The 24,037-nt window shown below is 41.7% G+C and overlaps 2 protein-coding genes across 8 annotated transcripts in view; one reads left to right on the top strand and one right to left on the bottom strand.

The window, feature by feature from the left end:
• The window catches only part of Ctps2 (CTP synthase 2), a 140,848-nt gene that overhangs the window by 73,039 nt on the left and 43,772 nt on the right, over window positions 1-24,037 (top strand). For all 6 annotated transcript variants that reach the window (NM_001034998.2, XM_006256900.3, XM_006256898.4 and 3 more), the window contains exon 14: window positions 18,616-18,712. In NM_001034998.2, coding sequence (NP_001030170.1) covers window positions 18,616-18,712 — 97 coding nt within the window. The remainder of the gene's footprint in view (window positions 1-18,615; window positions 18,713-24,037) is intronic.
• On the bottom strand, window positions 5,262-7,831 carry S100g (S100 calcium binding protein G). 2 transcript variants are annotated; one of them, XM_006256888.4, is made up of 3 exons: window positions 7,741-7,831; window positions 7,290-7,433; window positions 5,262-5,478 (listed from the first exon to the last, which is right to left on the bottom strand). In XM_006256888.4, exons 2-3 carry the CDS (start codon window positions 7,422-7,424, stop codon window positions 5,371-5,373), a joined length of 243 nt encoding a protein of 80 aa, XP_006256950.1. In that variant the 5' UTR covers window positions 7,425-7,433; window positions 7,741-7,831; the 3' UTR covers window positions 5,262-5,370. The 2 variants fall into 2 exon arrangements, with proteins under 2 accessions (XP_006256950.1, NP_036653.1); NM_012521.2 differs by having other exon boundaries at window positions 5,267-5,475; window positions 7,741-7,792.

Below are 24,037 nucleotides of genomic sequence, written 5' to 3'. Positions count from 1 at the left end.
CTCACAGTCTCAGAAACAAACCATGGAGAACCTGTACTTCCGAAGCAAAGAAAAGAATGCCTTTTACAAACCACTAGCCTATAAGAAACTTGATGGTGAAATTAGATTCACAGTATCAGGGCTGTGGGTGGGGCTCAGTGTTGCAAGTGTCTCTCCTACCACATGAAATGCTTAGTGTTCTGTCCTCCAGATACATAAATACTCTACCATGGCTGTGATAAAACACCATTACCAAAAGCAATGGGTGGGGGTGGGTTTGGGATGATGGGGTTATTTCAACTAGTCTATCATCCAGGGAAGTTAGGGCAGGAACTCAAGGTAGGAACTGGAGGCAGGAACTGAAGCAGAGGTTGCAGAAGTGAATTGCCCCTTACTGGCTTGTTCCCCATGGCTTGCTTAGCCTGCTTTTTTAAACAACTCAGGACCTGCCTAGGCATAGCCACTCACAATTGTCTGGGCCCTCCAACATCAACAACTACATAAGAAAATGTTCCGTAGGGGTGTAGTGCAGACATTTTCTCAATTGGGTTTTCTGCTCCCAAATTATTCTAGCTTGTGTCAAGTTGACATTAAACTAGCTAGCACAACAAGTTGACATTAAACTAGCTAGCACAACTACATACCCAGACATTCTGCTCTAGTTCTTGATGGAAGGATTAGAAGTCACTTTTTTTAAGATTTATTTTTTATACATAAGTATATCAGACACACCAGCAGAGGACATCAGATCTCATTACAAATGGTTGTGAGACACCATATGGTTGTCTGGATTTGAACTCAGGACCTCTGGAAGAGCAGTCAGTGCTCTTAACTGCTGAGCCATCTCTCCAGCCTGTCACCTTTCTTTATGCTTAATTTTTTATGCTTGAATCTCATGCTTTTATGCTTGCACGTTTGTTTGTTTGCTTATTGGCTTTTCAAGCCAGGGTTTTTCTGTGTAGTCCTTGCTCTCTTGGAACTTGGTCTATAAACCAGGGTGGCCTCAAATTAACAGATCCTCATGCCTCTTCCTAGTACTCCACACTTAAGGATGTGCTTTCTTTGTCTCTGTCTGTCTCTTTTTCTCTCTCTGTCTGTCTTTCTGTCTCTCTCTGTTCTCTCTCTCTCTCTCTCTCTCTCTCTCTCTCTCTCTCTCTCTCTCTCTCTCTGTTTTTTTGAAACTGGGTTTCTCTGTTTAGTCCTTGCTGTCCTGGAACTTGTTCTGTAGACCAGGCTGGCCTCAAACTCAGAGATCCCCTGCCTCTGCCTCATAAGTGCTGGGGTTAAAGGTATGCACCACCCCAGCCTGGTTGCTTAATTAATTTTTTGTTTGGCTTTTGGGACAGAGTATCATATACCTAGGCTGGCCTCTAACTTGCTATGTAGCCAAGGATGACCTTGGACTCCTGATGCTCTGGCTCCAATCTTTCAAATTCTGAGATGAGAGATGATAAGGACGTGCCTCTTTTATTTTTTGACTGTTGTTTGCTTTCTTTGTTTTTTTTTCTTTTTTCTTCTGCTTCATTTTCTATCAGTCAATCAGCCCACGACCAGTCAATGTACCTACCCACCTACTTTGCTGTCTATCTTCTTACTGCATTGATGTGTGTGGGAGGCAGGAGTCAGTTCCTTCCCTTTACCACAGTATCCTGGACTGTTGAAGTCATCTTATCAGACTTGGCAGCAAGTGTTTCCTCTTGCTGCTTAATTTCTTGAATACACAACACAGCTCTCAATGATGTCTGATTATTGGGGAAACTTCCGTAACCACATTCTTTCCCCCGAAATCACAAGTATACTCTCAAGGTTAAGATAGTTTGTTTTCTGACTGTTAGAAGGAGGGAGGGCAGAGGGGCTTACTACGAAGACCAGTTCAGCAATTAAAAATCATTCTCTTGTATTTGGGGAGTATAGTTTTTAAACCTTTATCTATTTTGTGTGTGCATCTGTGTGTATGCCCCCACAGGTATCCCATGACATTGGGGAAGGTCATAGGATGTCTTGTAGAAGTTAGTTTCTCTTATGTGAGTCCTGGGGGTCAAACTCAGGGCATCAGATTTAACAGCTTTGACCTGCTGAGCCATCCCATCAGCCCCTTTGTCATACTTTTTGTACCAAGTGAGAAGTGGCTCTCTTATCCCTGCCTTTGTCTTGCCCAGTCCCTTCCTAATGTGTAGTTGTCTCGGTTATTTTTTCTTTGTGTTGTGACTAATACCTGACAAGAAGCAACATTACGTCTATATGGTGCTTTACAGTGTGAGAGGGACATTCCATCCTGTCAGGAAGGCATGAAAGTGAGCAGGAGGTATGAGCAGAAGGCATCTAGTCGAATTGCTCTCTCAGGAAGCAGACGGCATGTTAATTTCTAGTGTGCACGTCACTTGTTTTTTGTTATGTTTTGTTTTGTTCTCTGTGTAGCTTCACTTGACCTCTAGATCCTCCCACCTTCACCTTTTAACTGCTGGGATTTAATGTGTGCACCATCAGCTGAGATTGGATATTTTAACACATATCCAAGCATATTTGAATATATTTCCCCTTGTCCTCTCCAAGTCATTAAGACCTACTCATTTTGTGTCTGGTGCTTTGTGGCCACCCATGCTGTGTGCTGCTAACAGATCTTTATACAAATTTGGGTTTCCAGGGTAAAGACACTTGCCACTAAACTCCCCAGAGATGAGCTTGTCTAGCTTGTGTCTTTCTATCTAGTCTCTGCACAAACTAGGTGTGGGGTTCACTGGTCACCTCAAGGCTACTAGGGATATGACTGCAGCTGAAGTGATGGACATAGCCAATTTACACTTGGGTGTGCGCATGCACTACATTCTCAGACATGCCTGTGGGGGCCAGAAGACAGGTGTCACCAAGTAGGCTAGGCTGGCCAGCCGGTGAGTCCCAGAGATCTACGTCTGCCTCTCCAGCATTCCGTCCAATTCCTTGATAGAATTTTTATATTCTTTGGCACCATTGTAGAAGTATCCTGGATTCGTTTTCCTCTAATTTTTGTGTTTATTATTTTAAAATTTTGTTTTTTTTTAAAAAAAGAAACATCAAAAGGGGGTTGGGGATTTAGCTCAGTGGTAGAGCGTTTGCCTAGCAAGCGCAAGGCCCTGGGTTCGGTCCCCAGCTCCGGAAAAAAAAAAAAAGAAACATTAAAATTTTGTTTTTACTTTGTTTTATGTCTATGGATGTTTTGCCTGCATGTATATGTCTCTGTTCACTATTGTGTGTCTAGTGCCCAAAGATTCCAGCAGATTCTCTACGATTGGGGTTTCGGGCTGTTAGGAGCCTCCATGTGGGTGCTGGGAATTCAAACCCAGTTGTCTGGAAGGACAGCCAGTGCTCTTAAGCTCTTAACTGCTGAACAATCTCTCTAACTTTTATTTTTCTTTTTAATTATATATATATATATATATGTATATGTGTGTGTGTGTGTGTGTGTGTGTGTGTTCCCATGTGTGTTCCCATGTGTGTTCCCATGTGTGTTCCCATGTGTGCCTGGTACCCACAGACATGAGAAGAGAGTGTTGGAGCACCTGGAACTGGAGTCACAGTTGGTTGTGAGCCACCATATGGATGCTGGGAACCCAAACTGGGTCCTCTACAAGAGCAGATAAAGATAGCGCTTAATTCCTGAGCTATCTTTAGCCCCATGTTTAAAAGTAAAAAAAAAACAAAAAACAAAAAACAAACACCTATCATTTGACAACTCATACACATTTTGTGTATGTATATGGCATTGTGTCTTGATCATACCTGTGCGACCAGGGACCAGGAAGTGTTGGGGATAAGCGAAGTTGGAGCCCCTGGTACCCGGGATTCAGACTCCAGAGACCAGCATCAGAGTGCAGATTTAACTTTATTGTTTATCACATGAGCTTATTTATAGTTTTTTTTAGCCAATTAGGGTATATTTATGTACTCAAGGCAAATTGGGATGCAATCTGTATTGTTTGGCAGAAACTGACTTGCCTGTCCATGAACCTGTAGAGGAGGGTGCAATCCTCTATGGAGATTTCTGTGAAGACAGGACAGAGTCACTGCCCTGGTCTTGGGTCCTATTGCGTTGTCTCCCCAGTATGTCAAGAGCAATGTCAGATCATACACTGTGTATAGTTGATCAAGACTCTTCAAGGTGTTGCAGAAGTTTGTGGCTCCTCTGTCTCTGGCTGACTTCTTTCTCCACCAAGTTTGTCTTTATATCCTCCCCACATACCCACTCTCCAGCTCTCCCAAGAACCTTACCACTCCCAACATGTTCCCTTTCTACTGTCATATATATATATATATATATATATATATATACTAATTTATGCCATCCACATGTATTCCATTTTAAAAAGTTGTTTTGTAAGGGACTGGAGAGATGGCTCAGAACTTCTTGCTGCTCTTATAGAGATCCCAGAGTCAATTCCACCCACCCTTATAAGCCATTTGTTTCTGTGTGTAATTCCAATTTCAGGAAATCTGATGCCCACTATGGCCTCCACAGGCATGGTACAAAGGTGCAGATATATCGCAGGCAGGCAAATACACAATTTAAAAATGAATAAAAAAAACCCCAACCCAGCAACAACATTTGTGTGTGTGTGTGTGTGTGTGTGTGTGCACACATGTGTGTGTGTGTGACACAGTGTCATGTAGCCCAGCGCTTTATGAGAAAACTCTATAGAACTGGGTTTGACCTTGAACTCAATCCTCCTGCCTCCAACTGTCTAATGCTGAGAAGACAAGCATGAGCCACCATACGTGGCAATATACCTTTAAAATATTTTACTTTTAAAATAAAAAAATTCTTCGATGGCTTTATGCATGCATATGATAATTTTTAGTCTTTTTCATTCCCTTTTTTTTCTCCTGACCAAATTTATCCTCTTTCCAATAAGCCCCCTTCTTACTCTCATGCCATATTTTGGTGTGTATGACTTACTGAGTTTAATTAAGGTCTGATGACTTGTCTTTTTAATCTTGAAAGTAGATGAAGCAGCCAGAAAATGGCTCAGGAAGGAAATGGTACTTTGCACCAAGTCTGACCACCAGAGTTTGGCCCCCACTCCCACATGGTAGGAGAGAGAACCTTCTCTCCATGTTGTCTTCTGACCTCCACACATGTACTATGAGCTGCTGGTGCATGTACTTGCTCATATGTACATGTGTGCAATACATACACCACATAAATAAATGAATGTAAAACAAAGGAAATTTCAGACAAATCAAATAGGCACATCAGACTAAGATTCCTCTGAAATCTAAGTAATCAAGAGTCAGTACTTCACAAGAGAGACATGTCTCAGAATTTGCTTTATTAACAGTATCTTGCTCTCACAGCTAGATCTTTGGGATTGGATAGGATTCAATCAGTAGGTGGTGTCGGAGCTCCTTCTTCTGGCTTCATTGTGATAACTTTTTGAAGAAAACTTCGAATTCTTCATAGCTAACTTCTCCATCACCGTTCTTATCCAGCTCTTTAAAGAGATTGTCTAGAGTACTTGAAGCCTGCTTCCAGACAGAAAGAATGGGGTAGAGGAAGGAAGAAAATTTAGATAGGATACTGCAGCACATCTCTGAAGTTAGAGGCACTGGCTTTTCCTTCCCAGAAGGCGGCAGCCTTGGTTTCAGTCACTGCCACTGATGGTAGGTGTGGTGGAACCAGCTTCAGCTGGAACCGTGCTCTTATGTCACATTACTGGGCTCTGCCTTTCTTTTCTTTATCTTTGAGACAGAGTCTCACTGTGTAGCCCTGGCTGGCCTGAAATCCACTATGATCACACTCATCCTGAACTCAGCAGAGGTCTGCCTGTCACTGACTCCAGAGTCCTGAGATTAGATGTGTGCACTACAGTACTTTAGAAAGTATTTACGAATACTTTCTTATATATGTGTGTGCCTGTGTGTGGGCATGTACATGGCAGTGCAGTTGCTCTCAGAGGCCATTAAATGGAATCATAGCCTCTGGAGCTACAGGTAGTTGTGAGTTACCTGACATGAGTGCTAGGATCTGAATCCAGGTCTTTTGGAAAGCACATCCTGTGTTCTTAACCACTGAACCATCTTTCCACCCTGGTTCTTTACAAAATTTGAACACTATGCAGCACATTTATTATTATTTAATAGTTATGATCTGCATTTTGATGGATTTTATGAGGCCTAGATATCTTTATCTTTAAAAACTTCTTCAAACTGGACCTGATAGCTCAAACCTGTAATCCCAACTACTTTGAAGGCTGAAGCAGGGGGATTGCATTGAGTTTGAGGTTAGCTTGGACTGCACAGTGAGTTTTAGGCCAGATTGGGCTACATAGACCCTGTTTCAAAAATGATAAATTTCTAACAGTTTATCAGGTAACCAGTTTTTAAAAGATTTATTTTTAAAAATTTAAAGAAAAATTTACGAGTATGTGTGTTTTGTATGCATATATGAATATGTATGTCTGTTGCCCATAAAAGCCAGAAGAGGTCATTGGATTCCCTGAAATCAGAGTTACAGATGGTGTCAGTAGCCTGGGAACCAAATCTTTCCAATCCTCATCTTACCATTTTTATATGGACACTTCAGTAGTGTTAAGTATATATACTCTACTGTGCAATAAATGTCCACAAACATATCTGAGGTCTTGAGTTTAAGTCCCAGCAGCACACACATAATGTTATTTTGAATTATTAGAAAATTAGGAAATGTTTCTGTTCACATATGTAGCAGATGTGCAGCTTGCTGGAGCAGGGGCTATCCCAAAAGCTGTTGCCTGTATGTAGGATATGTTCTTGTAGCTGGGCTGTCATGTCTGACCTCAGTGGGAGAGGAAGCGCCCAGCCTTGCAGAGGCTTGAAGTGCTAGGATAGGGGGGATACCCAGAGAGGGCTCCACCTGCTCAGAAGAGAAGGGGAGGGGGATGGGGATGGGGAAGGATTGTGGGAGGGGGTGACCAAGATGGGGACAGTGAGCAGGATGTAAAGTGAATAAGTAAAAAATTAAATAAAAAGTTAGGAAACACTAGATTATGTTATATTTTCAGCTCTCTCTCTCTCTCTCTCTCTCTCTCTCTCTCTCTCTCTCTCTCTCTGTGTGTGTGTGTGTGTGTGTGTGTGTGTGTGTGTGTGTGTGTGTGTGTGTACCAAACAGAAAAGTTCCTTGGATTGTGGCTGTAGCTCAGTGATAGGATGCCTGTGCCTGTTTAGTCTTTGCTAGGCCCTGGATTCTCTGTGGCCTTGTCCCCACAGGGGTTCCAGAGGCAGCCCTCAGCCCTCATCTACCCCCCTCTCCTAGTACCAGAGAGAGGCGGCTGCCATTGGCTGCCCAGGTGTACACTCACCTTCAGGAGGCTGGGGAACTCTGACTGAATCAGCAGCTTCAGCTCCTCCTTGGACAGCTGGTTTGGATCGCCTTCTTTGGCTGCATATTTTTGAAAAATGCTCTTCATTTCTTCGGGAGATTTCTTAGCGCTCATTTTTCTGTGCTGTAATTTGGGAAGAAAATAAGATTTACCACAAAAGCTGAAATGGAGTTCTTATACCAAGTGTTGGCAACAAGGTTTTCCCGATCCCCCTACCCTCTTGGGAAAGACAAGGGGGAAAATAAGGGAAAGGGAGAGGAGAAGAGACAGGTCGGAACAGCATTAGTGGTTTCCAGTGTATTTTAAAGCAGTCAGGTTAGGGGCTAGGGAACACAGATGTTAGTAGAGTGCTTGCTTAGCCTATTGGAAGCCCTAGGTTCCACCCCCAGGGTCCGCACAAGCTAGAGAGGCATGTTAAGATCACCCTGACCTGCTTGCTGTCAGTGAGTGCTGCCAGAGTCAGACAGGAACAGGTGAGGTCTGATGAAGAGCCGACGAGGAGCTCTTTTATAGTCTTTACAGACACACCACCCTGATTATGAAATTTCCCTTTGTTTACTATTTAAGGGTAATGATTAATGGTTTCTGAGACCAAGCTTAAGACTCTCAATTAAGGTCAAGCTCCAATAGAGAGCTACTTCAACAATTGCTTAATGGTTCAGAGTCCCAAGGGTAAAACCTGGCTTTTCTTCTCCTTTAGCATATTTTCCCTTCAGTATAGAATTTTGACCTTGCGCACAGTCCACATTTCTAAAAGCAATGGAATTGCAGATTTAGGCTTGACAATAATTTTCCTACTCAGAAAAAAAAATGCGTCACAGAGGGATAGTATACATGGCTTTTAAAAATACAAAATGGGGGTGGGTGCTGGAGAGATGGCTTAGCAGTTAAGAAGTACTCTTCTGGAGGACCCAGCACCCACATGGTGGCTCACACCTGTCTGTGACTCCAGTTCCAGGGCTTCCGACACCCTCACATGGACACACATGCAGGCAAAATGCCAATGTACATAAAATAAAAATTACATATTAAAAAATAAAGAATGATCAATCTAAGATCATTCCTAAAATATTTGCTTATTTTCCAGCCCTGACCTTTACTGATTTTAACAGAAATTGTCAATGGGAGTGTCTCTTGAGGATGTAGCTTTTTTTTTTTTTTTTACCACACTACAGGACATCACCTGTGGGCCCAGAAGACTACAGGCTGGTGTCCCTGGAGGGCCCAACACAGTTAATCCCAACCTCCAAGTAGGGGAGGGTGACAGGTTTCCTGGTGCTGTGCTGATGTGCATAGTGGCAGGAAGGTCCCCTGACCTGGTAGAAAGCATTGTGATTCCGAGCGCAGCTCTGCCCCCACTCTAAGTTTAGCCGGACCTTTTCACCCATGTAATGTAAGGAAACTTAGTCTTTCCTTGTCACCAATAAATGGTAATAAAAAAAATAGAGAATGTCCCTGGAACTTATACTGATGCTTTGTGCATGCTTGGCTCTGCAGCATTTGACTACTTTGAATGACTGTAGGGGAATGGTGGCTTCAGAAGCAGGTTTAAAAACTGGGAAGATAGATACAAATTTCTTATTTTATTTGGCAAAGCGATTTCTGAGTAACACCACTTTTTTTCTGTTTTGATTATTGTTCCCAGTTCTCCATTTTATTTCTCATTATACTTACATTCCTTCCTCCTTCTCTCTCTCTTCCTCCCTTCTTTTATCCTTCCCTCCCACTCACTATAAAGACCAAGCTAGCCTTGAAGTCATAGAGATCTGCCTCCTTCTGCTTCCTGTGTTGGAATGAGCAGTTTGTGCCACTGTGCCCAGCTGTATTTCTCCTGTTTGTAACAAAATACATTTTGTTAAATCATTCTAAAACTTGTGATGACACCAGACTTGTACTTAACAATTAGAACTATTTCAGAACTTTTGGAACAGCTAGGATTTGAAATTAGAGATGAAATTGATTTTTCTTCTGGAAAGAGTTCTGTCCATGAAACAAGTAGGACATTTCGAGGGGACATTACTCTAATGCTGATTATAACTCCCAGGTAGGGGTTCCAGATTGACTTCAGAAGTCTGTCAATGGCTTTTAAACACGTAGACACTTAGAATTTTCTCTGACCTACAGTATATTCCCTACAAATTCAGGGTTGGAATATTGGGCTGTACTTTGGCCAGATGTTTTTCACTCGTAAAATTTTAAGACCTTATTTACATTGCAGATCAAATATGAAATGCTATGGTGTTGCTTACATGATTCTGGTCAATCCTGAACATTTATTATTCCATAGATTTTGACTGTTTTATTGTAATTTATCTGACTCAGGGCACAGACATGTATTAACTTACTGGTATTGGCAGTGTAGGTCAGTCTGTCAGTAGGCAGGTAGGTCTGTCTAATGTGTGTGGTGTATACATGTGTATACATATGTGTATAGGTCTATAGGATGTCAGGTGTCCTGCAGTGTCAGTCTTCTGCCTTATTCCCTTGAGATAGGGTCTCTCATGGAATCAGAGCTACGTTGATGGCCAGCAAGCCCAGTAAACTTCTATCTGCTCACTTCCCTCAGCCAGGCCTGACATGGGTGTTGGGATCCAAACTCAGACCTTAGTGCATATGCAGGAAGTGCTCTTCCATAGTGAATTATATCTCAAAACTCTATTATTTTTGCAGACAGGGTCTCTCATGTGGCCTAACCTGACCAAGAACAACCTTGAATTCCTGATCACCCTGCCTCTACCTCTGCTGTGCTGGCATTACAGATGCGTGCTACCATGTCTAACAGGCATTGCTTTTACTTGATGGTTTTATACAGTGGTATTCTGATTTGGGCAATGTTTTGAAAAGAGTTTTAGAAATTTTCCAGTGCTGTGGTTGGTTTGTCTCTTTGTTTGTTTTACATGTAAGTTCTAGTCTCCTGAGAGGAAGTGTAGTTTTTGTGACTAATCATAGTTTTTCCCCCAACATCTTTTTTTTGGGGGGGGGTTCTGTTGTTGTTTTTTTAGATGGAATCTCCTTGTTTAGCCCAAGTAACAATGTATTTTAGGCTATCCTTGGACACCTTCTTAGTCCTTGTATCTTAGTTGTCCTGATTGAAGGCCTTACTCCAACATCTTTAAGGTTTTTTTTTTTTTATAATCTAAAGTGAAGTGGCAAGAATGATGCACAAGGGCACCTTTTGATTAAGCCTTTACCTGGTAATATTTCCACATTGGTTTTCTCTTTATCTGGGCCAATACTTTTCCTCCTAGTCAGTCATTTGAGAATAAGTTGGGGAATTTCACTGGTTTCCATGCAAATAACTCCTTTGTTTTCTAAGGACAAGAATTTGTTTCTATATAACCTCAGCCTATTACCATAGCCTATATTTTAATCTCCTCAGCTGTTGAAATATCACCTTAAACCATCTGTTTTTGTAAATGATCATTTTGCAGCTAAACTGAGGAGAGTTGGTACATTTTTTGCGCCTATATTGAAAAATGATTTTAAACTCTATCTTATCCAAATATATTTAGATTATATGATATGTCTTATATAACATTCAGAAATAATATACACCATATACAATGTATGGAGGTATAAAAATACATAATATACACAGTCTAAGAATTGGTGTTAAAATAGTATAGGCCAGCAGTCATTTAGGCCCCCACATTGCTCATTTTAAGGGAAGATCTCTGCTTAAAGTGGCCCAGTGCTGCCTGTCAGAACTCAGGCTTGTAGTAAATGCCAGCAGAACTTGAAAAATACCTGGTGATTCTCCTCATTCTTTTGTATGTTTGTCTCCTCCAGTGGTTATCTCTCACGGCTTATTGTTCTCTTTATCTTTGCACTCAAAAGCACCAGGGTAACCCGGCAGTTAGAAACACGAAATCCACTAATAGTCCCATGAAACATTAACTAACAGGGTATGGAAACATGCCATAAATGCAGGGTGTGTTCAAAAGAGTGCGTTTTAAAATGACAGAATGGGAAAGAATGACAGGTACAAGATTGGTAATGGAAAAACGGAGAGGCTTGATCTTTGGACAGACTTCATTTTTTTTGCTCCCTTGGGAAGACCAAGTGCTCTGGGCAACTGTGGCTTCTGTGGCCATGTTTTCTGCTCACAATCAATAGCATGGAGTGCACAAAGAAAAAAGGTCCTTTCCATTTGGCATGTACTTCAGTTGGTAGAGTGATTGCTTAACATGCATGAAGACCTGGATTCTATCCCCAGCACCCCGGGAACTAGACATGGTGGTGCACACCTGCAATCCTAGCACTTGGGAGGTGGAGGAAGGGGAATCCGAAGTTTAAGGTCTTCCTTTGCTACATAAAAGAATTTTGAGGCCAACTTGGACTACACAAGGCCTGTCTTTAAAATGTTCTTTTCTGTGTTACTAATTGTATTAGTATTACTCATGACCAAGTCCCCACAAAACAAAGTGGGTGTGAAAGCTATAGTATGTTATCTTTGACTTTGAGTTTTAAAAGCCCCTGAATTTACCCTTTCAAAGGAAGTTATTTAAAAGGATAATTTTAGTTGTCCCTAAAATTGACAGTGCACTTGTATCCCTTACTTGGCTTTTACTTGGTGCCTGCCCTTCCCTGGCCCATCAGAGTTCCTTTTCTTTTCTACTTCCAGCCTTCCTTTCTACTTCTCCTTTCTTTTCTTCTTTGCCCGGGGTACTCGTCTACTGCCTGTGCTAGTCGTCCGTTCTGAGTTCCCCAAGGCCTCCGCATAGGAACCAGTGCTTACTGAGGGCTTATGTTTTGCTTTCTTTTAAACTATGGGTACTCAACTTCTCCAGCCTCCTGAAATCATTGTAACAACACTATGAAGTAGATAGTGTTCCCTTTGCTCTATAGACGTATAAACAGGACAGTATTGGATTCCTGTTGCTGCTTTAATAAGTTTTTACGCAGTTCCTGGAAACATCACAAACTTACTCCCTTTTGGGCTTGTAGGTCGGAAGTTTAAAGTGGGTCAACAGGCTGTGCTCCTTCTGAAGTTACAGGAAGAGACTGCTTATTTTTTTCACCTTCTAGAGGCTGGATGGATACACCCTCCATCCAGAAAGCCAGAAGCTTAATATCTTCCAGTCTGTCTGTAATGACTGCTTTTTCACCTCTGGTTCTGTCCTTTCTTCCTCTGTCAGGGTCCCACGCGATTATGTAGGTTCACTCTCAGAACCCAGAATAAACATCCGTGGCAGGGTGAATTCCTTAGAAATGAGGAATTCAGCCTGTTTGTCCTCTCTCTGGCTTATGTCATGACACAGCAAAAAAGCCCCACCCCCTCATCCCCAGGAACCTTAACATAATCACTTTTGTAAATTCTCAGGTCACGAAAGGTCACAGGTTCTTAGGTTCCAAGAACTAGAATGTGAACATCTTTGGAGAGGTATGGGAAATGAATATTTAAACAATATATAGGTGATTTATTTGGTGAGGAGAATGTATTGATTATAGGGCAATAAGGAGACTTGGAGGATCACAATCATGGGGGTTTGTGATGAAGTAGGGAAATGGCCTCTTTAGAAGTGTAATGAAGACATGGTCTGTGTATGGCAGTATGGTGGGGAAACAAGGACTGGAGGAGTCCGGACATGGAGTAGCTTGGGTAGAAAGTATAGGTTTGAATCCATTAGGAGAGTCCAGCTCGCTAGGGGTCATACATGATGTGAGTCCTGAGGGCCACTTAGGAGGGTTCCACTTGGATTTGCAGTGACAGAGTCTGCTGGAGCAAGTAGCAAGACAGTGTTAGGTGACATACTAATGATGTAAAGCTGGTTCCTGTTTACATGCACGTCTTCAACATGACTGACCAAGAGTCCAAATTATAGGAAAGCTTAAATAAAAGGAGACCCCCTCCCCCCAAGAACCTAGTGGGACAGTAGGACATGAACATATTGGGGAATCTATGTAAAGAAAACTTGAAGGACATACAAGGAAGTCTGGGAAAATCACTAGAAATAGGGCTGGGGATAGAGCTCAGAGGCAGAGCATTTGCCGACTATATGTGACACTAGGTCTAAGTGCTAGTCCTGGAAAGATGAAAACAACAACAACAACAAAAAAAAGGAGGGTTGACAAAATGGCTCAGTAAGAACAAGGTGCTTGCCACCAAGCCTGATCACCTGAATTCTGTCCCCAGAAGTTACATGGTGGAAGGAGAGAACCAACTCTCGAAAGTTGTTCTCTGACCTCCACACACATTCGTGGCACACAAGCACCCCCCACCACAAAACCACCCTATAAATACATGTAACTTTTTAAATGAAGAAGAGGAGGAAGGGGGTGGTGGGAAGGGTCTTCTGGGGGTAGGTGTTCCTGTTTTCTCCAAGTGAAATATTCGGACAAGAAACCAGTTCCCAGGATACAATTAGGTAGGCCCCATAAACACTGCCATTAAGGAATTTCACTGTTGATAAGAGACTCAGACTTCCATGCTCTTGGTTTCAGGTACCCTGGGACACTGAAGGACTTGAACTCATTACACTTTTATCGAGGGTGCAGAATACCTTCGTGAAGGTTAATTAGTGCCATATTTATCTTTGTGCAGTGCTTTTACATTTCCAAAAGCTTTGCAATTTATTGATCATTTTTATTTTTTTGTAGCCTGTAAGGCTCTGTTCCAAGAAAGGACAGATTGTGGGGGAGCGGATCACAGCCAATGGTGTTCTGTAACAATGTTTTTTGCAAAGGAAGAAGAAGACTTTTCTTTTCAGATGCAAAAAACTGTAGTATTTTGGAAATGTTGGGGATAAATAGAAAGGCACTTGAGGTTTACCTCCACTTGACGGTGATAAAATTAGCATGCTTTTTTGAAAGCATGTTCCTCTCCTCTCTTAGGCTTTTTGGCTCAGTTTGTTACCTAATTAAGCTGCCTGTATACCAGAAGGCCATCACTAGCCATCTCCCTCTCCCACTCACCTCTTACCCTTACCATTTTATCTTTCTCGAGACAGGGTCTCTTGTAGCTCTGGTAGGTCTTGAACTTGTTGTGTAACCCAGCCATGCTCTGTTGTATGTGGTGCTGAGGTGCAAACCCAGTGAATGCTACACCCTAGGAAGTGCTTTATCAACTGGACTGCATTTTAGAGGCTCCCAGCTACCATCTTTAGATCTCGTCATGTTGTCCGAGGACTAAGTCACTGTGTTCCCTGTCCACACTTCCCCAGCCTTCTGCTTCTAGAGTGGCTTCTGCATGCTTGCTCCCAGCTGACATCATTCTGTGTGTCTCTGGATGAAGCCTTGTGAACCAGGCCCAGAGAGGCCTCTCCTGATCACTTCCTCCCAAGTGATTCCTTGTATCCTCCACTACTGTACCAGTGGCACAAGTTATTAGATATTATTATATGGGGTCCGACTACCTAAGTCTTTGAATGCTATTGCTTCAGGCATCAGTGACTATGGTAATTGAGGAATATGTTGTTCTGAAGTGTTGAGAACAGAGTGAAATTAACCAATGAAGAACAAGATGGGACAGTGCTAGAGAGATCGTCTGTCTCTTGTGGGTATGTTCTTATATTGTAGTTCTTATAGCCAGCACATTTAAAAAAGTTGTATGTTTGTTTGCACGTTTCACATGTCCATATGTCAAAGGACAACTTGTAGCAATTGGGTCTCTCCTTCTACCAGGTTGGTTCTGGGACTTGAACGCAGGTTATCAGGTCATCAGGTCATTAGACTAGTGCCTTTACTTACTGAGACATCTTACCAGCCCCCTAGATAGAGGTTCACTGTGGCTTAAACTGTAGGATTTCTTTATATGCTATGGTTTCAGGAGAAGGCTATTACTGTTTCTGAGCATGGCATAGAAAATGAGAACTAGTTCCCCTGTAAGGCCTTAGTACAACATTTCGCCCTTTGCGCCTTAAATTTGTGGTTTCATTAAAATCATACACTGGACAGAGTCAACAGTTCCAAAGGGTCAGTAAGTGAGCAATCTTCAGTCCTTTCTTTGACACCCTCAACTCTATTCCCTCCTGCCCCTGGTGTCTAGCTTCAGGTTTCTAAATCATTATTATCACATTGATCTTTCAAGAATTTTCAAATTTCCTTTGGTATGGGAGGAATACTTAATAGCCTTAGGTGGCCAGTGTCTTTGCCTCCTCCATCCTCCTCCTTACACTTCAGTTTTGGAAATGATTCTTTTTGGGTCTGGAGGTACTCACAAATTTCATACCTAATGATGAGCACAAAGGCAAGTTAGTTAAGTTCTATCTATCTATCTATCTATCTATCTATCTATCTATCTATCTATCATCTATCTACCTACCTATCTATCTATCATCTATCTATCTATCTATCTATCTATCTATCTATCTATCTATCTATCTATCTAATCTAGCTTTAAACTTTTTCCCTTTTAATTTTTTTAAAATTTAGGGATAGCCTTATTATGTAGGCTTCTTGTCTGCCCTTTAAAAACTCTTTCTTCCCTTCTTTTTAAAAGAGAATGTGTGCCATTGCATGTGACCCTTTATAAAAAAGTATTTTATTTATATTTTATGTGTCTGATTGTTTTACTGCATGCATGCATGTGTGTATGTATGTATGTGTGTATGTATGTGCATCACATGCGTGTCTGATATCTGCAGAAGTCAGAAGAAGGCATCAGATCTCCTGGAACTGGAGGCAAGGATGTCTGTGAGCTACCATGTGGGTGCTGGGAACAGACCCTGGATCCTCTGCAGGAGCAGCCACACTCTTATTGCTGAGCTAGCTCTCTAGCACTGCCCCATCTTGTTCTTAATTGGTTAATTTTACTCTATTCTCAATAGTTCAGAATAATATATTCTTTGATTATCATAGTCACTGATAACTGAAGCAATTTACCTTGAAAGACTTTAGGCAGTTGGACCCTATATAATAAATTAGAGTGAATTACCTGAAGAATCATAGTGCAACTCTGAAAAGAAACCAGGGGAGTTTATCACTGTAGTTGTAACTTGAATGGAACCTAAATGGAAACTGAGGATCTGAATATACATAAAACTTTTTTTGGAGTCTGTGGCAGCTCTTGTGAACTTATGCCTTTTCCTAGAAAGGGCCCTACAAAGGGCTGGGCAGTTTGCCTTCCTAAACTGGATGCTGCCTTTTCTCACTTCCCTTGAGTAATACTTAATCTAGGCCTCAATAACCAGCCAAAGAACAGAGGGAGACGTGCTAAGAGTTAAGAGCAATTCAGAATCAAGCACTCCTTCCAATTAGAGCTGTCATCCAAATCCAGTTTACCCCAGTCCTTCCCCAAAGTGATTCTTGGAGGTTGTTTGGGTCCTAGGGTTCAGATGGCTTCAAACATTTTCTGGGGGCACTGATGAAATGAGATATTTTCTTAGAAATTCTTCCTTTAAGAAATTCCAGTTGTCAAAGATTCCTTTAGAGCTGTATGTGATATTGTGTGTATGTGGAGGGAGGGGGCATAAGGGATCTTCTATGAGAAACCCGAGCAATTCTATTAGGATGGGGTGACTTACTCAACTGCATTCTGATCTAACAACTTGAACAAGTAAACAAACCCCAACATGGCTAGGTGTGGCAGAACAGGCTTTTAAACCAGCATTCAGGAGGCAGGGGCAGGCCTATATCATTGTGAGCTCAAACCAGCCTGTTGTGCAGAGTGAGTTCAGACTAGCCAGTACTAAATAGTGAGACCCTGTCCCAAACCAAACCAAACCAACCAACCAAACAAACCCCCCAAGCCCCCAAAAGTCAACCCCCCTCAAAAAAAACATGATATGAAACATGGAATCATTATAAACAGAACCGAGGAAAAGGAATTACCAGGTCAATGAGAACAGATTTTATTCATAAGTATCTTTCTGAGTTTTAGTGGTGTGACTCAGAAGACATATCTGAAATTGTTTCATTCATTCATTCACCCACTCCCTCACCCATTCAGCCTCTTCCTTCAGCAGACAGCTGAGAGACGGCCAGTGAGGAGGAAAGGTCTTCTGCAGGACCACACCCAGAGGTCATGGCTTCGTGACACGGACAGCTAGGCAGAGATCTCCGGGTTTACAAGGGTTTCATTTAGGACAGGGTGGTCTGGTGGTTAATTAATGGGACTTGACAGCTTGCATATGAAAAAGAAGGAAACATTAGCAGCATTGCTAGGTTTTTGACTCACAGGATATACAAGAATAGAGGGAGATAGATAGATAGATAGATAGATAGATAGATAGATAGATAGATAGACAGACAGACAGACAGACAGACAGGGAATGTGGTGTATGCATGTGTTTGTGTAGGTGTGTGCACATATGCATGCAGCATTGTTGTAGATTGATGGTATGTCTTTCTCAGTGGCGCACTCTATTTTTTTAAGACAGGGTTACTCACTGACCTCGGAGCTAATTGATTCCCATAAACTAGTTGGCTGTGAGATCTTTGGGGTTACACATATGTATATGTGTGCGACCACATCTGACTTTTATTGGGTACTAGGAAGGATCTTAGCTCAAGTCCTCATGCTTGGATGGAAGGCACCTTAACCAGCTGAATTCCCTCCCAAGGTCTCCTCTCCTTGTTTTGTTCTGTTTCCTGCTTTTTGTTTTATTGTTTCTTTTTGTGATAGGGTCTCTTGTATCCCAGGATGGCCTAGAATTCTTCATGTAGCCAGGGGTGGCTTTGGACTTCTGATCCTCCTGCCTTTTCTTCCCTAGTGCCGGAGTTGGATTCTAGGTGTTTTAACTACTATGTCTGGTTTATGAGGTGCTGGAAATCAAACCCAGGACTTTGTACTTGCTTTACCAGTATTCCATCAGTGGAACTATATCAGCTCTCTTTCTTCCTTTTTCTTTTCTTTTTTACCTCCCTTCCTCTGCCATCTCCCTCCTTCCTTCCCTTCCTTACTCCTCCTCTCTTTCTTTCCTCCATTCTTAATATGGTACTTTGTAGCCCTAGCTGTCCTGGAACTCACTTTGTAGACCAGAACTCACAGAGAGCCTCCTGACTCTGCCTCCTGAGTACTGGGATTGCAGGTGTATACCACCATCCCCTGTTTGCGACATTCTAAGGCTCAAACCCAGGGCTTGGTGTATGCTAGACAAGAATTCTACCAACCAAGCTACATACTCAGCTCCTTGATAAGTTGTTTTCTAAGTGATTGGCGTGAGAGATGAGACTCAGCGATAAGGGGCTCATACAGTCTGAGGACATTTCTGGTGGCTGCTTCTCTTCCGGAACACTGGGAGAACTGACCAGACCCATTACTCAGGGGAACCTTTTCCCATCAAGTGTTTCTCTAAAACGAAAGCTGGAAATTGGAGAAATTGTATCCTTGCAAGGTGGTAAAATTGACCTTATTTTGTTACAGGTAATTGACATGCCTGAACACAACCCTGGCGATTTGGGAGGAACAATGAGACTGGGATTAAGACGAACTGTTTTCACAACTGAAAATTCCATACTGAGTAAGTTTTCCAGAGTTTTGATTTTTATAGGACATTGGGGCAGTTCGCATGGCTGTGCCAACACCATTCCTCTTGGAGGATGCTCAACCCTATCCTTTCCAGCAGCTGTAGCTCTTACCCAGCAACCTCTTTTTGTTGCCTGTCACTTGAGGCATTTGTTCTCTCCCCATTCACGTTCATTTTCACGAGTATTGGCTATACACAAAATAAGCCACTGAACAGCATCCTAGAGATCAGATGACACAGTGGGTGCCACACTGTGTCCTGAACCTGTGAAAGTTCTCTCAGGAGTACTAACACAAACTCAAGTTGTTTGTGAGTTCATAGACCAGCGTTAACGATGGCTCCCTCTTTCATGGTTTCCTTTCTGTTTGTTTGAGTAAGGGTATCATGTATTACTCCAGAAACCTAAATGAACACGTTTGGACTTTTCTACAATGTTAGCATTTACTGAATAACAAAGTTTAGCAGTTTCAATGCCAGAAATTCTTCATAAAATTTACCTATGCTTGGCTGAAGTGAATGCAAGTTCTTTATTCCAGTCTTGGCTTTTTAAGATTTATTCTTTTTTAATTATGTGTATGTGTCCGTGTATGGATATATGTATTTGTTAGTGTGAGAAGCCCCTGGAAGCCAGAAGGTGTCAGTTCCCTTGGAGCTGGAGTCACAGGTAGTTGTAGACTGACTTATATGGGTGTTAGACTCCATTGGGTCCTTTGCAAGGTCAGCAAGTGCTCTTAACTGCTGAGCTATTTCTCCATGTCCCCTTATGCCAATCTCAATGACTAGTATTAATTTTCATATCCTATAGCATTCAGTAAATATATCTGTATACCTACCTCCCTACTTCTATATGGGTTACAGAAGGAACCCAAGTTGAAGAGGGCATAGCAAAGTTAAAGAGGTTTAAGAGTAGGCTGAGAAAATCTGTATAGACAAGATAACATAACAAACTGGACCAGTCCCAGGAGGGAGTGACTGGTAGAACAGCTGGAGTCAGATTTGGGAGCAAAACAGCAGAATTCAGCTGAGAGGTGAAAAGGTCGAACAGGGTGCAGAGCAGAACACAAAGCAGGAAGTGGGTGAGGAGCTGACCCAGGTCTAGATGGGTGAACAGGTAGATAGATGGGTGGGCAGTTGAATAGGCAACATCAGCAGTGAAGGACCAAGAATCTGTTACTGATTCTTTGCCTTTCAGTTGTTTTCAAACTCTTTGACACTTTGAAACTTTATTCACATAATTGCCTAGGTGACAACCAAACCAAACCAAACCAAACCAACCAACCAACCAAACAACCACAAAACAGGAAAAAGATGATCAAAAATTATGTACTGTAAAGGATTTGGTGATGATAGTATTAAACTTTTATAAAAACATTATCATGCTCAATATATTTTAAGACTTGATGGTACTAAGAGTGATCTAAGATTCATGTTTTTATAGTAAATCAAAAGATGATTATTATGAATCTTAAATTTCTTTTACATTGACTTGTGATCTTTCTCTAGCGCTCCCTCCCCCCTCTCTTGCTCTCACTCTCTCTGTGGGTGTGGGGGAGTTGGTTCTCTCCTTCCTGGTTCTCAAACTCAGGTCTTCAGTCTTGGTTGACTCCAAGAGTCTTTACCTTCTGAGACAGCTCCATGACCCTGAATTTTATGAAGCTTAAACACAGCACCAGATATTTTTTTCAGAGACCTAAGACACATAGCATGTAAGTCATCTGTTCGTGTACAGTTTATTGGTTTTCATTGTACTCACAGAGCTGTCCAGCTATCAGTAGGATATCCACAAAAGTTGTCCTACTCTCATTAATAACAATTTTAGACCATTTTAACCACCTTCAATAGACATTCTGTACTCTTTAGCTGTTACCACCTTGAACCCCCTTAGCCTTTGGCAATCATTGATTCGTATTTTTTTTAAATTACTGATTCTGGCCTTTTAGTGCAAATGGAACCACATGGAATAAAGTCTTTCATGGTTCTCATCACTCACTACAATGTTTTCAAGTTTTATCCATGCTATGGCATGTATTAATATTTAATTTCTTGTAATGGCTATAAAATAGTCCATTGTGTGTTTGTACCAGAATTTTAAATGTCTACTTTGGGGCTTATGGGCCTTTATTTTAGTCAATGACTTATTAAATTTGATTGTTTTAATTTTATGTATTTATTAAAATTTTTTTTGAGATAAGGACTCATATGGCCTAGCTGAGGCTGCTTTCAAACTCACTGTGCGGTCAAGGTTGACTTGTTCCTCCTGCTTTCCCCTTCCCTTTTGAACTACCACTCCCAGTTTATGCAGTGCTGGAGATCACACCCAGGGCACTTGCTCTCCTAACTGAGCCACATCCTCAGTTCCTGATTGCATTTTTTTAAAATTGTGTTTCTTTACAAGAGGCAAGTGGCATATGAGCCTGTGGGTTTTAGCAAGTATAAAGTTTTGCCTCCTTTCCTGGTGAGACTGACTTCCCATGGTGTCTCTGGCAAATGTTGTTAGGGATAACAACCTTCTCCCTATTGTTCTATAGAATGTCATTTCTTAACCCAACAAAACAAAACCCAGAGAAAGCTTTATAACATTAAAAGGGGTTTTGGCTCCCTAGTTGGCATATTGATTTTGTAGGATTTTTTTTTCTTTACAAGCTGACACATTTATTTTAGATGCTTCTTTTCTAGTCAGTATATTTTTTTGCAAGGCTGGTATGAGCAAAATACATTTGCCTACGCTACCTGTAAAATGATTGACTATTTTGAGCTGGACGTAGTGGCATGTACCTTTGATCCCAACACTTGCAGGGTAGGAGAATCTCTGTATGTTCGAGGTCAGGCTGGTCTACACAATGAGTCTGGACAGCCAGAACTATACAGAGAGACCCTGTCATCAGAAAAACTAAAAACCAACCAAACAAAATGATTAGCCATTTTGACAGTGTTTTGATGCTTTCTTTCCTTTTCTTTTTCTTTCTTTCTTTCTTTCTTTCTTTCTTTCTTTCTTTCTTTCTTTCTTTCTTTCTTTTTATTTCGATTTGATTTGTAGGCCTGTATTTGCAGTGTGTTGGATGAGGGAGACGAAGGAAAGTAAAGAGCTCTTTAATAAAAGAATGCCCTCCAGCAGAACAAAGCCGGAATATTCTTCTATTGAGGGATAATTCCTGTTTTTCTTACGTCACTTGTTAATCCAATGAGGGTTTTGAAAACTGAATTCGCTCTTTCTGAGTCAGAGGGTATAAGTATAAATTGATTTGGACAAAGGTAGCAGCAGTCATCATTTATTGGTTTGTAAGAGATGTATTCACAGGAACTTCTTTTTGTCCTGTGTCCTCTGAGATTGTGTTTTGTTTTGTTTTGTTTCACGGGCTTTCAGAGATGAGAATGTGGCCCAGTTGGTAGAATGCTTGCCTGTCATGCATGAAGCCCTGGGTTCCATCCCCTGCATTGAATGAGCAGGGCCTCCTGGTATGCATACTTGTAATCCCAGCACACAGGAGAAAGAGGCAAGGGGACAAGGTGGCACATGTCTTTAATTCCAGCATTTGGGAGGCAGAGACAGGCAGATTTCTGAGTTTGAGACCAGTCTGGTCTACAGAGTGAGTTCCAGGACAGCCAGGGCTGTTACACAGAGAAACCCTGTTTTGAACCCTCCCTTTCACTCCCCCCTGCCACCCTGACATGGCAAAATATTCAAGGACATACTCTACTGCATAGCAAGTTTGAGGCCTGCCTGTCTAAAAGTAGGGCAGGGCTCTTTAAATAAAAGGGCTAACGATTGTGTGTGTGTGTGTGTGTGTGTGTGTGTGTGTGTGTGTGTGTGTGTGTGTATGATTGCCAAAGCTGCCTTAAAGGTCATTAAAATACCAAATACTTTTCTAAATTGTCTATGATTAAGTTTGATTGTCTGTGGTCTTCTCTGAACTTTATGATGCTTAATATGTATATTTTATTGTAGCTAACTTTTTCATGTATTTGGGTTTTGTGCCTATTTTTTTGGGGAATTTTGTGCATGCGTGTGTGTGTGTGTGTGTGTGTGTGTGTGTGTATGAGTGTATGTATGTGTATGTATATATTTAATTTTTTTTCAATTTTTGAGATTTACATCACTTTACCTCTCTTCCCAATCCCACTTCTCCTGAGTACCCATGCAACTCCTCAAATTCATGACCTCTTCTTTGAATATTATTGTTTTGTGTGTGTGTGTGTGTGTGTGTGTGTGTGTGTGTGTGTGTGTGTAATCTACTGATTCCATTTAGTGTTAACTTGTATGTACATGTGTTTAGGACTGATCTCTTGGGAGTGGATAACCTGTCAAAGAGCTTGTCCCTAGAGAAATCTGATCCATCCTTTATCATCATCATCATCATCAGCACACACACACACACACACACACACACACACACACACACACACACACACACACACAGAGTTGTTGCTGTAATTTTGAACCAGGGTTTCATGTATGTAGTTCACACTGGCCAGGAACTCACTATATAGGCAAAGACCCTGAACACCTCTTCTTTTGCCTCCACTTGCCAAAAATGAGATTATCAGACTGCTTGTCATTGTCCCTGTCTCCATCCTCCTCCTCTTCCCCCAACCCTTCAGGTCTTATTACTCAGGATGGCTTTGAACAATTGGGCTCAAGTAGTCTTCTTGCCTTCGTCTTCCGAGTGCTGAGGACTCTGGGTGTACCAGTGTACCAGGCCTCGGGCAGATAGTGTTTGAGTTGTGCTGATTCATTTTCTACTGATAATTGTTTCAGATTGGTTCCAGCATTTTATAAGAAAAATGCTGATTGGGAGATCTCCACACAAGCTTTCTGTTCCTTTGAATGTTTCCTCAGAATGGGTTTCCAGGAGCTGGGTTAATAGGTTCAAGGGTTTGAACATTTTATGACTGGTAATTCTGCTAGATTGTTTGAAAGGAGGGTGAGCGAGTTCAGAATGTAATTATGTGCTGCTGTCTCGTGTTCTTGGTTGTCTCCTCACATTCTTAGTTTGCTTGCTGTGTTCTTGAGAAGTTACTCTTTGTTGCTGCCTTTGACTTTGCATTGTTTTCCATTGCTACACAGCCATCTTTCTTCCTCACCCACTGTTGGTTTGCTCGAATGTAGACTGCTTAGGTCTCGTCTTGTTAGCAGAGAGAAATCTTCCTGTCCCCAAGTCTATCACCCAAATGATCTAAAACAATGGTTGATACATTTTTCCAATAAAGGACCAGCCATTGGGGCTGGAGAGATGGCTTAGAGGTTCAGAACACATTCTGCTCTTCCAGAGGACCTTGGTTTGACTTCCAGGACCCATATTAGGCAGATCATAATTGTCT

Source organism: Rattus norvegicus, chromosome X (assembly GCF_036323735.1).
Source record: "Rattus norvegicus strain BN/NHsdMcwi chromosome X, GRCr8, whole genome shotgun sequence".
In the NCBI taxonomy this organism is placed as follows: Eukaryota; Metazoa; Chordata; class Mammalia; order Rodentia; family Muridae; genus Rattus; species Rattus norvegicus.
The sequence above is the reverse complement of the archived record's forward strand: the minus strand, read 5'-3'. Positions and strand labels throughout refer to the sequence as shown.

Coding starts and splice junctions, on each gene's coding strand:
- S100g (XM_006256888.4), bottom strand. CDS start 7,424: ATGAGCGCTAAGAAATCTCCCGAAGAAATGAAGAGCATTTTTCAAAAA. Junction 5,479..7,289: donor AGTTCCCCAGCCTCCTGAAG/GTGAGTGTACAC, acceptor TCTGTCTGGAAG/CAGGCTTCAAGTACTCTAGA.